A 15,796-nucleotide genomic window follows, 5' to 3' on the forward strand; every position below is an offset into this window, starting at 1 on the left:
CCAGGAAGAGTAAATGTTCATTTTTTGCTTATTTTAATCTAAGAGGACAGTGTTGTGGTACGGTGAGTGAAGCTGTCACTTTGCAGTGATAGTATTCCGTATCCGTTTCTGATCCAACTTCCTGCTAATGCAGCTGAAAGGCAGCAGATGGTGCCTTGAGTTGGGCTACTGTCACGTATAAGAGATAAGATGGAGTTTTGGGATTCTGGCTTCACTGTAGGCCAGCCTTGGCTATTGTGGCTATTTGGGGAATGAACCAGTGGATAGAGATGGATCTTTCTCTGGCTCTCCCTGTCACTCTGCTTTTCAAATAAATAAATAATACATCTTTAAAAATGCTAGTATAGCACACTAAACCAAACAAAAACACCTACTTCAAAGGCAGACTGAAAGAGAATGAGGGTGCCGTGGCATAGTGGTTAAAGTCCTAGCCTTGCATGCACAGGGATCGAACAGGTGCCAATTCTAATCCCGGTGGTCCCGCTTCCATCCAGCTCCCTGCTTGTGGCCTGGGAAAGCAGTCAATGATGGCCCAAAGCCTTCCTTGGGACCCTGCACCTGCGTGGGAGACCCAGAAGAGGCTCCGGGATCCTGGCTTCTGACTGGCTCAGCTCCAGCCACTGTAGTTGCTTGGGGAGTCAATCAACGGATGGAAGATCTTCCTCTCTGTTTCTTCTCCTCTCTATGTATCTGACTTTTCAATGGAAATAAATGAATCTTTAAAAAAAGAGAGAGCATGACACTGAGATAGTGAGAGAACAGGAGAGAGAGAGACAGTCTCCCAATTGCTGGTTCACTCCCGAAATGCCTGGACACCCAGGGCTGGACTAGTGCCAACCTGGATCTAAGAACTCCATCCTGTGCCCTGTGTGCATGACAGTGATCCAGACACTTAAGCCATCATCTTCAATCTTCCAGGATGTATTAGCAAGAAACTGGATTAAAAGCAGAGTACCTGGAACTCCAGCTGGTACTCTATTATGGGATGCTGGTTATACAAGCATTGGCTTATTCTGCTGTACCTCACTGCCTGCCCCTACCCTGCCATTTTTAAATTAAGTTGTTTTAAAAAAAATTATTATTAAATAGCAAGAGTTCTTTGTACGCACTGGATAAAGCCCATGGTTGCTAATATCTCTTGTGAATATTTTATCAGTCTATGACTTGGTATTGATTTTTTTTCAAGTATATATTTTATTAAAATTTGAAGGCTGGGGCCCATGTTGGAATACTGTGGATCAACTCCCTTGTGATGCCAAACACTCAATCAGAGTGATAATTCTGACTCATTCCCCAAATAGCCCCAACAGCTAGTGCTGAGCCAGGCTGAAATCAGAAACTATATCTTGGTCTCTCGCATGGATGTCAGCAGCCCAGGTACTCAGGCCATCTTCCACTGCTTTCTAAAGCACTTTAGCTAGGAGCTGGATCAGAAGTAGAGCAGATGAGACTTTTTAAAAGATTTATTTATTTTTATTACAAAGTCAGATATACAGAGAGGAGGAGAGATAGAGAAGATCTTCTGTCCGATGATTCACTCCCCAAGTGAGCGCAACAGCCGGGGCTGCGCCAATCCGAAGCCAGGACCAGGAACTTCCTTCAGGGTCTCCCACACGGGTGCAGGGTCCCAAGGCTTTGGGCCATCCTCGACTGCTTTCCCAGGCCACAAGCAGGGAGCTGGGTGGGAAGTGGAGCTGCCGGGATTAGAACCAGCGCTCATATGGGATGCCGGACGCGCTCCAGGCGAGGACTTTAGTCGCTAGGCCACGCCACTGTGCTGATTTGAATCAGCACTTGGATATGGGATACTGGTATCCCAAGTGGCTGTTTAACCCACTATGGCACAATGCCAACCTTATTAGCCATCTTGAATTATGGTGTGAAAACTATTTTTCCATATGAACACACACTTGTTCTAGCACTATTTTAAAAAGATTTCACAAGCCCAGTGTGGTACCCTAGCAGCTAAAGTCCTCACCTCACATGCGCCGGGATCCCATATGGGTGCCGGTTCATGTCCCGGAGGCGACACTTCCCATCCAGCTCCCTGCTTGTGGCTTGCGAAAGCAGTAGAGAGTAGCCCAAAGCCTTGGGACCCTGCACCCACGTGGGAGACCTGGAAGAAGCTCCTGGCTCCTGGTTTCTGCTCGGCTCAGCTGCGGTTGTTGTGGCCACTTGGGGAGTGAATCATTGGACAGAAGATCTTCCTTTCTGTGTCTCCTCCTTTCTGCATATCTGCTTTTTTAATAAAATAAGTAAATCTTAAAATTTTTTTTCTTTTTTGTTATTGTTACAGAAAGAGAGAGCTTTCATCCACTGTTTCTCTCCTCAGATGGCTGCAAGCAGCCTGGGCTTCTGCAAAGCCCAGCGCAAGGCCATGCCATGTGACAAAGTCCATGATTGGCAAAGTCAGGCGGCAGGGAGGCAGATGTTCTTGAGATAGCAAGCTCAGAGTTTGCCCACATGGAAGTACATCCTGTCTGCCTCCTCCCTGGTGTTCCACAGTCATCTCCTGGTGGCCATGAGGACACGTCAGCATCAATGCTGCCAGTGCTTTCCCGGGGAAGAAAAGCTGCCGGTAGAGGCGAGAAGTGTTCCCTCCTTCAGCTTGTTGGGAGAGCTCCCTCTGACCGCCACCCTGCTTTATCTCGTCTTGGAGTCCTTTTTCATATTTCCAATTGCTTACCACTCCTCCTTCAACCCTGCACACTGCTGCATGTGTCTGGCATAGACTAGGCTGAAGTCAGGAACCAGAAGCTTCATCTGGGTCTCCCACCCGGGTGGCAGGGACCCAAACACTTGGGCCATCCTCTGCTGCTTTTCCCAGGCTATTAGCAGGGATCTAGATGGGAAGTAGAGAAAATGGGACTTGAACTCGTGCCCATATGGGATGCTGGCACCGCAGGTGGTGACTTTACACAGTAACCCACAATGCTGGGCCTTGAATTCTCGATTTTTGTACTGTTATATTTTGAGAATTCTTTTTTCCGAAGATTTACTTACTTTTTCTTATTTGAAAAGCAGATTTGAAATAAAAAAAAAAGAAAGAAAAGCAGATTTGAAGAGAGAGGGAGAGATCTTTTTTATTGGAAAGGCAGATTTACAGAGAGAAAGAGACTGAGAAAGATCTTCCGTCTTCTGGTTCACTCACCAAGTGGCCACAATGGCCAAAGCAAAGTCGATCCGAAGCCAGGAGTCAGGATTTTCTTCTGGGTCTCGCACAGGGGTGCAGGGTCCCAAGATTTTGGGGCCATCCTTATCCTCCACCGCTTTCCCAGGTCATAAGCAGGGAACTGGACAGGAAGTGGAGCAACCAGCACATGAATCGGTGCCCATATAGAATCTCAGCACTTATAAAGTGAGGAATTAGCCATGGAACAATTACGCTGGGCCTGGGAGAGATCTTCTATCTGTTGGGTCACTCCCCAAACAGCTTCAATGACCAGAGATGGGCTGGTCCAAAGCCAAGAGCCTGGAGCTTCTTCGGGGTCTCCCTCGTTGGATGCAGGGGTGCAAGGCCTTGAGCCATTCTATGCTACTTTTCCAGCTCATCAGGGAGGAATCCCCAAGCGGTATCTTAACCACCGTGCTTTGTTGTTCTGCTTTTCAAACAAATAAATCAATAAATGTATCTTTTTTTTAAAAAAATTTATTTTTATTGCAAAGTCAGACACAGAGAGACAGAGAGGAAGATCTTCCATCTGATGATTCACTCCCCAAGTGGCTGCAGCAGCAGGAGCTGACCCAATCAGAAGCCAGGAACCCAGAACCTCTTCCAGGTCTCCTACTGGGTGCAGGGTCCCAACGCTTTGTGCCATTCTCTACTGCTTTCCCAGGCCACAAGCAGGGAGCTGAATGGGAAGCAGAGCTGACGGGATTAGAACCAGCGCCCATATGGGATCCCAGTGTGTTCAAGGCGAGGATTTTAGTGGCTAGGCCATCGTGCAGGGCCCAATAAATGTATCTTTTGTTTTTTTTTTTAAAGATTTATTCATTTTATTACAAAGTCAGATATAGAGAGAGGAGGAGAGAGAAGAAGATCTTCCGTTCGATGGTTCACTCCCCAAGTGACCACAATGGCTGGTGCTGCGCCGATCTGAACCCGGGAACCAGGAACTTCCTCCAGGTCTCCCACGCAGGTGCAGGGTCCCAAGGCTTTGGGACGTCCTCGACTGCTTTCCCAGGCCACAGGCAGGGAGCTGGATGGGAAGTGGAGCTGCCGGGATTAGAACTGGTGCCCTTATGGGATCCGGGGGCGTTCAAGGTGAGGACTTTAGCCTCTAGGCCACGCCGCCGGGCCCTAAATGTATCTTTTTAAAAAGTAATGGAAGAAAATTTTATTTTTGGGGCTAACAGGTTGGCTCAACTAGCTAATCCTCCACCTCCAAGAGCTGACATCCCAAATAGGTGCTGGTTTGTGTCTCAGATGCTCCTCTTCCCATCCAGCTCCCTGCTTGTGGCCTGGGAAGGCAATAGAGGATAGTTCAATGCTTTGGGACCCTGCATCTGCATCTGCATGGAAAACCTGGAAGAGGCTCCTGGCTGCTGCCTTTGGATCAGCTCAGCTCTGGTTGTTGCGGCCATTGGGGGTGAACCAGTAGATGGAGGATCTTTCTCTCTGCATCTCCTTCTCTCTGTACATGTCTTTCCAAATAAAATAAAATATTTTTTAAAATAAAGCTCTACTAGTGGTTATCAAAACAGCCTGGTACTGGCACAAAGATAGAGAGGAAGATCAATGGAGCAGAATAGAAACACCAGAAGGGAACCCACACAGATACAGTCAAACAATCTTTGACAAAAGGACAAACGATAATCCAGGCAAATGGGAAGGTCTCTTCAATAAATGCTGTTGGGACAACTGGTTGATAGCCTGTAGAAACAAAAAGATAGACCCACATCTCTCACCATATACTAAGATCAAATCTAAATGGATAAAAGATCTAAACCTGCATCCAGAAACCTTCAAACTTTTGGAAGAAAATGTTGGAAATACTCTGCAAGATCTAGGGGTAGGTCCCTACTTCCTAAGAAGGACACCAAAAGCAGTAGAAATCGAGACCAAAATAAACAAATGGACCTCATCAAACTAAGAAGCTTCTGTACAGCAAAGGAAACAATCAACAAAGTAAAAAAGCAGCCCACAGAATGGGAGAAGATCCTCACGCACTACATAGGTGATAGAGGTCTAATCTCCAGAGTATACAAAGAATTACAAAACAGCCAAAACACCAAAATAAACAAGCCACTCAAGAAATGGGCACGGGAGATGGGCAGACATTTCACAAAGGAACAATCCCAAATGGCAAATAAACATATGAAAAAATGCTCAAGCTCCCTGGCAATAAGGGAAATCCAAATTAAAACATCAATGAGATACCACCTAATGCCAGTAAGGGTGGCCCACATGAAAAACACCAACAACACTTGCTGACGAGGTTGCGGGGGATAAAAGGTACCCTACTCCACTGCTGGTGGGGCTGCAGATTGGTACAGCCTCTATGGAAATCAGTACGGAGAATATTCAAACAACTCAAAATCGACATACCATATGATCCAGCTATAGCACTCCTAGGAATATATCCAAAAAACTTGTTTTACGAGAAACCAACATGCACTCCTATGTTCATAGCAGCACAATCAGTAATTACAAAAACATGGAAGCAGCCAAAATGCCCATCAGCAGAGGATTGGATAAGAAAGCTATGGTTCATCTACTCCATGGAACACTACTCAGCCATTAAAAAAAAACAAAATGCAGTTCTTTGTGGCCAAATGGGCCAAACTGGAAACCATAATGCTAAGGGAAATGAACCAATCCCAAAAGGTTAGATACCACATGTTTGCCTTAATTTAAGATGATATGATGTTAAGCATAACATGTTACGTTATGGCTATTATGTCATATGTAGTATATAAACTAAAATTGAACTGTGAATGGGGGGTCACAGAAAGTGGCTAAGAAATCGCATTTATTTTTAACATGTTGACTGCTCAATACCATGTCAATAAACTCCATAGCGATGTTAATTGTTGCAGATGGTATATTAGTGCTTTTATTTGACCGAGATGATACTCTGCTGACTCTGCCCTCAGACCAGAGAGGGTCTACCCAATAAGTAGTTGGACTTGACTGGACTATAAGATGTTGGACTCTATGCTTGGCATATACTTGCAAAGAGGGAATTTCAACTGAACTTGAACTATGGTTATGCAACAAGGTGGATGAACCCACCATGGGGGGAGGATGGGGGGAGAATCACAGATTCTATGTAATTACAACACTATGTAATTAATGAGTAAATTTAATAAAAAAAAGAAAGAAAAAAATAAAGCTCTACTTTCATATTCTTGGAAGGTAGAAGAGAAATCTTCCATCTGCTGAATCACTCCCTAAATACCTGCAAGAAGCCAGTGCTAGGCCAGCCCAGAAGTCCAGAATTCCATCTGGATTTCCCATGTGAATTACAGAGGTCCAAGCACTTGAGCCATCCTCAGCTGCCTCCCTTGGGGTGTTAGCAGGAAGCTGGATTGGAAGCGAAGCAGCCAGGACTTGTATGAAACACTCCGGTATGGGATGCAGGTGTCCTGGCTGCAGCTTCACCTGTTGCACCACCTTGCTGTACTTCTTCTGGACAAGGCCACATGCTGAGATGTGGAGATGGGAATGTAAATGGTACAGTTCTTGGCCTCAGGAGGGTCCCACCTAACTTGCTTATTACCTTGATCATGAGGTATTGAGAGAGGAGTTCATCTCTCAGCTTTTAAGAAAGCAGCAGAGGGCTCGGCAGCGTGGCCTAGTGGCTAAGGTCCTCGCCTTGATCCCATATGGCCGCTGGTTCTAATCCCGGCAGCTCCACTTCCTCTCTATCTCTCCTCTTCTCAGTATATCTGACTTTGTAATAAAAATAAAATAAATCTTTAAAAAAAAAAGAAAGCAGCAGAGGGCCCGGCGGTGTGGCCTAGCAGCTAATGTCCTCGCCTTGAATGCGCCGGGATTCCATATGGGCACCGGTTCTAATCCCGGCAGCTCCACTTCCCATCCAGCTCCCTGCTTGTGGCCTGGGAAAGCAGTCGAGGACGGCCCAAAGCCTTGGGACCCTGCATCCGTGTGGGAGACCTGGAAGAAGTTCCTGGTTCCCGGCTTCAGCCCGTTGCGGCTTACTTGGGGAGTGAATCATCGGACGGAAGATCTTCCTCTCTGTCTCTCCTCCTCTCTGTATATCTGACTTTGTAATAAAAATAAATCTTTCAAAGAAAGAAAGAAAGAAAGAAAGAAAGCAGCAGATAGGAGCTAGTGTAGTAGGCTGAGGCTCTGCATGTGGCAGCAGCACCCCTTATGGGCATGGTTCATATCCTGACTACTCCGTTTCCCTTCCAGCTCCCTGCTTGTGGCCTTGGAAAGCAGTACAGGATGACACAAGTCCTTGGAACCCTGCACTCATGTGGGAGACCTAGAGGAAACTCCTGGCTCTTGGATTCAGATCAGCTCAGCTCTGACCCTTGTGGCCATCTCTGTCTCTCTTTCTCCCTGTAAATCTGCTTTTTCAATAAAAGTAAATAAATCTTAAAATGAAACAAAACAGAACCTTTATAACACAGGGAAAAAGCAAAAAAAAAAAAATTTGGATAATGACTTACACAGACTATGCTCAGATAGCCAAGATTTCATGCTCTCTGTTTCGCTTGTATTTTTCAGAAATTTGAGAACGTGAATATCCCATTCTTACAAATGGAACTTATTATTTTTTCACAGGTATCTTATACATCAGGAAAAAAGCTAAAAAAATAAAGTCACTATTTGGGAATTCTGACCCAGAGGGATCATCAAAATGATAAAAAATCCTACATCTTGGGGACAGTGTTATGGTGCACCCAGTTGAGCCGCCTACTACGTGCAATAAGCACTGATACAGTCCCGGGTGTTCCACTTCAGATGCAGCTCCCTGATCATGTACCCGGGAAAGCAGCAGAGCCTGGCCCAAGTGCTTGGGCCCCTGAACCCACATGGGAGACCTTGATGAAGCTTCTGTCTTTAGCCTGGCCCAGTCCTGGTTAGTGTGGCCATTTGGGGAGTGAATCCACAGATTAGAAAATACCTTCCTTTTTGTAACTCTGCCTTTCAAAGACAGGTAAAAGTATAAATTTTCAATAAAAGAAATTTCACATCTTGTGTGGCAAAGGTTGCATGAACCTTCCACATTCACTTGTAATACCTGTAGGGTATAGCAAGGGTAGGAGCTAAGAACACCTTATCCCTACTCTACAGAGTTTAGAACATGATGCACTTTGGGTTCCAGTCAGACTTTAAATTCGGATCTTTATGACTGTGAGAAATATGAGTGAATCCAAAAAAAGGACACTAAGCAATTCACAGCCAGATCCTACAGAAAAAGGTCTGTGTGTCTGGGCCATTCTGGGGTCGGGCAGGGCACATCTGATTTCTGTGAGTAGTCCACAGTTTATACCTCACCCCTCCTTCGAGCAAAGTGTCCGTCTGTATCTTCCTGGAGATTCTGACTTCCACACTACACACTCCTCCTGTACGTCAGAAACGATTTTGCTTTATGGCTTATCTCTACATACACACGTGTACACACACATGCACAAACACAGAATCTCTTCCTTTCTGGCTCTTAATCAATGTAAGAGGCAAACCTTATCTTTTTGCACCAATAAATGACTGCAGGATACATCTTTGTTCTCTTTCATGGACCTCATGTTCCAATCCATTAAGAACGGAATTCTCCAGTTTCAGGCCATCACCTCAACGCACACGGCGGGACGCACCCCTCGCGCCCCCAGATCTGGTGCAGACACTTCTCTCAGGCTGCACTCCTTGCTGTGTTTCATTGCACCCCATGGTCTTCCTCCATACCTTCCCCTTAACATACCTTCCCCACACAGGCAAAGCCAGGGCCAAAAGGCATGACCTGGCATCATCCCCTGCCGCGGACTCACAGGGTGATGTTGGTCAACCCTCTCGCATCGCCCCACGCAGGACGCGGGCAGCCCCCTCCACCCGTGCCCTCCTGCTTCCTATCGCTTCCTCCGCGGCTTCCCCCTCACGGTCCCCACGCCTACGCTGCCCGCGTAGCGGCAGCCTCGAGTCGCCCGGCCCTCTCAATTCCAGACGCTCGTTTACGCCGCGCGGGCTGGGAGGGCGCTATTCTCGAACACGGTCTGCGCTGCGAGCGCGCGGCCGTCCCGCAGACCGGCGCGGCCTTACGCCGCTGACGCAGCGCGCCCAAGATGGCGGCGTGGTCGTCGGCGGAGGTGGCGGCGGCAGAGGGGGCGGCGGCCGTGGCAGCAGCGGCGACGGCAGCCGTGACGACGGCGGCGGTGGTGGCGGTGACGGCGCGGGGCCTGAGCCGGGAGGAATGAGGCGGCCGCGGCGGGCTAGCGGCGGAACCGTGTAGCAGAGAAGCGCCTCTCCCTCCCTGCTTCCTCGAACCAAGCCGAGGGCGCGCGCGCGCGCGGCCGTCCTTAGCGGGCTCCCCCCCAACACACACCCCTCGGTTCCTCCGACCCGCTCTGCACCCCGACCCGGGCTCGGAGGATGATGAAGCTCAAGTCGAACCAGACCCGCACCTATGACGGCGACGGCTACAAGAAGCGGGCTGCGTGCCTGTGTTTCCGCAGCGAGAGCGAGGAGGAGGTGCGGCGCGGGGCCTCGCGGGCCGGGGGTCGCGGGCGGCCGCCGGGAAAGGGTGTGTCGGGGCCGCGTCCAGGGCGCCCCACTCGGCCCCAGGGAGGTTCCGACGGACTTTCCCGGGGGGAGGGGGTGCCGAAAACGAGGCGGAGGCGATCGGACGGTGTGGGGCGGCGGAGAGGAAGTGGGTCCGAGCGTGGCCCCTGCGGGTCGCGCCGGTCCGGGCGGCGGGGCGGGGGGCCGGTCGCCTGTCACCCGGAGAAGGCAGCGATCGGGAGGAGTGTGTGGCTTTCGGCCCAGGCCACGGTCGGCCGATTCCGGAAGGGCAGCTTCCTCTCTTGTCAGCCCTGCACATGTGTGCCGAGGCCGCAGTGCACGAGGCGCGGGCCGGTCTTTGTGGCGGAGAGAGGCCCCCTCGTTGGCAGATTCGGGGTTTGCCGAGGGATTAGGGGTGTCTGAGAGCGGGGACGAGAGGGTGGGGGCAGAGAAGAGGGAAAGAATTAGGGCGTTGTGCCCAGCCAAGGCCAGCTTTTTGATTTACAAGTGCGCTGGCTTAACCCTTATGGGGATAGCCTGAGAAGAAAAGGCATTTGATACGATCGTCTCTGTGGACTGAAGATTTTTTTTTTTGTTTTAATTGGAAACGCCAGAAGAAGTGTTTTAAGATTTGGGCTCTGACATTTCTTCTCTGGCAAGACAACAGCAATGTTTCAAAATTAGACTCTTTTTTGCTTGTGGTATTGGGGGGAGGGAGGGAGAGAGGGGGTAATCGCAGCTTCCCAAAGCCGTTTCTGTGGTGATGAGGGGAATTCAGAGAAGGCCCATGGTTTGTAAATCCACAAAGAATAGCTGCTTTGGAAATTCACTAGATGCCTGTGGGAAGGCATTTCTCTTGTGAGCGTGGTGGTAACATGGCAGTTCGACTGGAAACAATGAGGAGCAGGGAGGTTCTGTGTGTCAGATTCTGGCACTCAGCAGTGGGCTGTGTGTGTGTGTGGAGGGGGCTACAGGATAGGGCCTTCATGTTGAAATTGCGGGGGAGAGAGGCGGGAAGGAACTTGACCCTGTTCTTTATGAAAAGAAGCTGTGATGAAAGAGACAGATTGCCAGGAGTTGCTGTCCAGAATGTTTAGGAGGAAGTGGGCGGTTTCAATTATTACCTGAAGAAGCCCCAATTGCAGGGTGGGACCATCTCATGGGAGCCCCCATTTTAGTGAAAGAGAAGGAAAGGAGATTTGGAAATCGGTACTTTTTGTCTTGTAGACATAATCGAAGTCCCCCCCCAAATGGTTGTGTTGTATTAGTGATAGTAGGCAGTCATTATGCATGGAATGTTTTAGGCTAGATCACGGAGAGCAATAAAATGATTGGAAGCAATGACTGCTCCCAAGTCTTTGTTCTCATTATCATATCATATTATGGGAAATCAGATGGGATCACAGGCTGTTAACTGGAAGGAAAACTAATTAGCATAATAACATGTCTTACTGCACTGTGGTGGTTGAGTCTGTGAGCACCCCAATTATAAGTAGATGGCCATGTAATTTAGTTGTATGAATGATGCAAGACTTTGTTTTAAAAAATATACTGGAAATTGAAAGCATGTGACTATTTGGGGTAAATTAGAAGTCCTTTATAGATCATGAGCAAATGAGTGGATTCTTGTTTCTCTGTGTTCTGTTGTTACAGAGGTAGCAGCATTAATGTTGCTGCATGTTGAGTGTTCAGGCCACTCCACTGCCTCTTCTTGGAAGTCAGAGCAGACCTGGGACTTGCCTTTTGGGAGCTGCTTTCATATATTAAAACACTTGAATGATCCTGGTGTTTGCTTTAATGAATTTTTTTTTGAATATTGGTTAATGAGCAAAGAACTGTGCACATCTTTGATTATACATTCAGTAGGCGTTATAGCTAAAGCCGGGAAGAACAAGAAAAGTATGAAATGGGCCTGCTGTGGGCTTGTTGCATTGAGTTAAGCAAGTATACATTAAAGGGCCTCCTGTGGGGTCAGCTCTGTCCTGTGCAGCATAAAGGTAGACCACCTTCCTTGTGCAGAGCACTTTGAGATGAGGTCGTTGCATTGAGAGGGATTTTGGACCACAACAGAATCTCTAGGGTGCTGTTCAACTCTGAGATTATCTAATTGCGTTAGAAGGGAAGTAATTTGTTAGTTCCAGGAGAACTTTTATGTTGTCAGTAGATGTGCCAAAGGCTGGAAGTATTCACTGTTACACATTGTGGGAATGTGGGATTCCAACTCAATGGGACATTCAACACAGTTTTTAAATGAGCACTAATGGCTATAATCAAGATGGACTAGTTCATAGAATTTTATTAGCATGAAAACAACAGTAATATAAGTATAACCAGAACCTTCATTTTTAAACTTAATTAACCAGTGTCAGGAAGCATACTTACAGTGTGAAGAAAGAGAGATGAAAATGTTAGAGGATAATTGACTGTGAATCAAACCTTCCAGTGTTCTGCTTCTCTTTCTTTCTTTCTTTCTTTTTTTTTTTTTTGTTTCATCCAAGAACACTATTTGCAAGCCAGTGGTGAGAACAGTTGAAATTCTGATCCAGATTAGGATGTGTGAACATATCTAGCAAGTTTAGTGAGCACTCCCTGAGCACGCAATTTTGTGATCCTGTTAGGAAGGAGGGAGTGTAGAATCTCCCAGGAGAAATGCCAAGCCAGCGACCCCATGACCTGGGAAGGCAATTCCCTCCTTCCAGACCTCTGGCTGTTTTCCCTACTGTTAACAAGAATTAACAGGAAAAATCCCACACTTATGTTCTATTTATGCTTTTTTTTTTTTAATAAAGTAAGACCTTTAAGTTTTGGATGTTTGTAGTAACATGACCTTGAACCTGATGTACAGTAGATAGTGTGCTAACCCGCCTCCGGTTTGATCAGCCTGGTTCTGCAGGCTGCTTGGTACACCTCAGCCTTGTAGCCTTTCTGCTCTGGGATTTTTTGCTTAAAAAGAGTTGTGTTTATTCCTGTGTTGGCTTATGTTAATCATACTTGTTGTAATCAGGCAGTTGAATGTAGTGTAAGTCAGTGAATTTGAGTTCAGACGGAGCAAGTTTGTGAGAAGTATTTCACATGCTTTGGAAAAATTGCAGCTGCAAGTCACTCAGATGACATTTCATCTAGACAAGTTAGCTAGATGGATTGGAGAGGGACTGTTAGAAGTCTAGAAGTATTCTGCACATACACTGCTTCGTGAATGTTTTCAGATTTTTGTTCTTTGTGGAAGCTAGGAAACCATAGCTTGGAAACTATAGGTTAGTTACATGGATGTTGTGCATAAGAGACAGCTGGACTCAACAGTGGACTCCTACTGCAAGCCAAGATTAGCACATGCTCTTACATTTCTAATCTGTCATACTTTCCATTTGCAGCTTTATCATTAGTAGTGTGGAAGACAGACATATTTCTGTTTTTTTCTGAAGATTTATTTTATTTTTAGTGGAAAGTCAAATATACAGAGAGGAGGAGATAGAGGAAGATCTTCCATTCCTGATTCATTCCCCAAGTGGCTGCAGCTGCTGGAGCTGAGCCGATTTGAAGCCAGGAGCCTGGAGCCTATTCCGGGTCTCCCACATGGGTACAAGGGTATAGGATCCCAAGGTTTTGGGCTGTCCTCGACTGCTTTCCCAGGCCACAAGCAGGGAGCTGGATGGGAAGTAGAACAGCCAGGTTACCACTGGCTGCCCATATGGGATCCTGGAGTGTGCAAGGGAAGGACTTTAGCCACTAGGCTACCAAGCTGGGTCCCGACAAACATTTCTTGAATAAGCTTTTATTGTTCTAAGTTAGGTAATACAACATTTATCTTCTGTCATATTATTCAATCTCAGTCATCCTAAGACACTTTAGTGACATTTCCCCTTCCTTCCATTTCTCTCTTTTTTGGAGTCTCTGACAGGAAAAGGGAGAGACACAAGAGGGGAGCCTGCTTCTGTTGTGTTCTGGTACCCTCCCCATTAGTTGGGGAGGGAGTATCTTATAGGCATTAATTTTTTTCTTAATTTTATTTATTTTCACTTTCTCTGAAATAATAAATAAAATTTGGGTGCACTCTCCACATTCTGTAATTGCCAGGGCTGGGCAGGCTGAAGCCAAGGACCAGGAGCTCATTCTGGGTTTCCCAGCTGGGTGGCAGGGACCCAGGTACTTGACCAAGTATTTGGTACTTTAGACCCGTGAAATCCTAGACGTGTGAAATACCCTTAGGAAGGTCAGTGACACAGAGGATACATCAGATGACATCGCAGTGCCTGGGAGAGTGAAAACAACTCCTAAAAAGTCTGTTACAATCCAGGGTAAAAACCAGTACTCACAGGTTTGTGTCAGTTAGACTTACCTGTTCTTAAAAGAAGGGTGAGCTGCTTAAACTGGAGCTCGAGCTCTCCCGTTAGGAGCCCTGCATCCTTGATCAGGGGCAGCTGCTGCTGCTCGGTCAGAGCTCCCAAGGGCTGCATGGGATGGTGGTTGGCATTGGCGATCCTCAGTGGACAGGGACTCTGGTGGCCTGAGTGTTTGTGCCTGTAAAATGCCCCAAAGGGACACATTGGAAGGACGTTGCTGCAGACCACACCTTCCTGTAGGCTCTAGAGAGGGGAGTGAGGCGCAGGTGGCAGTCTCAAAGGCAATAACTGTGACGCAGGACTTCCAGTCCACAGTCCTTCTGTAGCAGATGTCAGTCCTTGCCCAGTGTTTCCTGGTGGATCAAGGTGGATGCCTGCACCCGATCATCTCACTGGACCTTTCTGCTTTTTGTTTCTCAGTTTTTCCTGGGAGGTTATGTTCTAGTTCCCTCTGCCTCTAAATCATGTAGTCAGTAGGTTGTTATCCTGTTTTGATTTTTTTATGCCAAAATGTGAATTCTTTGTTTAAGATTATTTTTTTTAAAGATTTATTTATTTTCATTGGAAAGGCAAATATACAGAGAGGAAGAGAGACAGGAGGGTTTTCCATCTGATAGTTCACTCCCCAAGTGACCGCAACGGCTGGAGCTGAGCCAATCCGAAGCTGGGAGCCAGGAGCTCTTCCAGGTCTCCCATGCGGGTGCAGGGTCCTAAGGTTTTGGGCTGTTCTTGACTGTTTTCCCAGGTCACAAGCAGGGAGCTGGATGGGAAGCAGGACTGCCAGGATTAGAACCGGCGACCATATGGGATCCCGGTGCATGCAAGGCTAGGACTTTAACCACTACGCTGTTGCACCGGGCCCAGATTATTTATTTATTTTTATTGGAAAGACAGATATACAGAGAGAAGGAGAGACAGAAATATCTTTCATCCACTAGTTCACTCCCCAAGTGTTTGCAACAGCTGGAGCTGAGCTGATCCAGAGGCAGGAACCAGGTGCTTCCCCTGAGTCTCCCACGCAGGTGCAGGATTCCCAGGCTTTGGGCCACCCTCAACTGCTTTCCCAGGCCACAAGCAGGGAGCTGGGTGGGAAGTGGAGCAGCCGGAACACAGACTGGCACCCATGTGGGATCCTGGTGCTTGCAAAGGGAGGATTAGCGAATCAAGCCCCAAAGTGTGAATTCTGTTCTGAAGTCAGATTGCAGTTTCTCTCTCTCTCTTAATTGAATTTTTTTCCTCCTTGGGAAAGCAAAGATCTCCTTGAGGGTAGCATTTAGTAGTTACAGGTCACAGTCAGGCTGTGTGGTGGTGTCTCTGGAAGTTGGTTTAGTGGGTAAAGGTCAGAGTCAGCTGTGTGATGGTGTCTCTGAAAGTTGCTTGTGGTGAGTGTAAAGGAGTGTTCATGTGGAGAGCCAGAGAGAGAGAGAGAACCTCAGCCAAACTCAACTGTAAACTCATCCTCTTTTTGAAGGCTTATTATTTGAAAAGCAGAGTGACAGAGACAGGATAGACAGAAAGAGAAGGAAATCTTGCCTTGCTGATTCACTGCACAAATTTCCACAGCAGTTGGGGCTGGGCCAGGCCAAAGCCAGGAGTCAAGAATTCCCTCAGGATCGCCTGCCTGAGTGAAGGGTCTCAGGGTGGTTAGGCCATCATCTGCTTCTTTCCCAGGCACATTTTCGTGAAGATGGAGCAGAGTGGAGCAGATAGGACTTGAACTGACACTCCATTATGGGAGGCCAGCATTGTAGGAAACTTGGGGCTTAAC

General features: G+C 47.4%; 1 protein-coding gene across 1 annotated transcript in view; it reads left to right on the forward strand.

The window, feature by feature from the left end:
- The first annotated feature begins 9,528 nt into the window (after window positions 1-9,528).
- Window positions 9,529-15,796, forward strand: part of NUDT3 (nudix hydrolase 3) — a 91,204-nt gene continuing 84,936 nt past the window's right edge. Inside the window, exon 1 of the mRNA XM_004590286.2 lies at window positions 9,529-9,658. Coding sequence (XP_004590343.1) covers window positions 9,560-9,658 — 99 coding nt within the window. The 5' untranslated portion in view covers window positions 9,529-9,559. The remainder of the gene's footprint in view (window positions 9,659-15,796) is intronic.

This window comes from Ochotona princeps, chromosome 1 (genome assembly GCF_030435755.1).
Source record: "Ochotona princeps isolate mOchPri1 chromosome 1, mOchPri1.hap1, whole genome shotgun sequence".
Lineage (NCBI taxonomy): Eukaryota > Metazoa > Chordata > Mammalia > Lagomorpha > Ochotonidae > Ochotona > Ochotona princeps.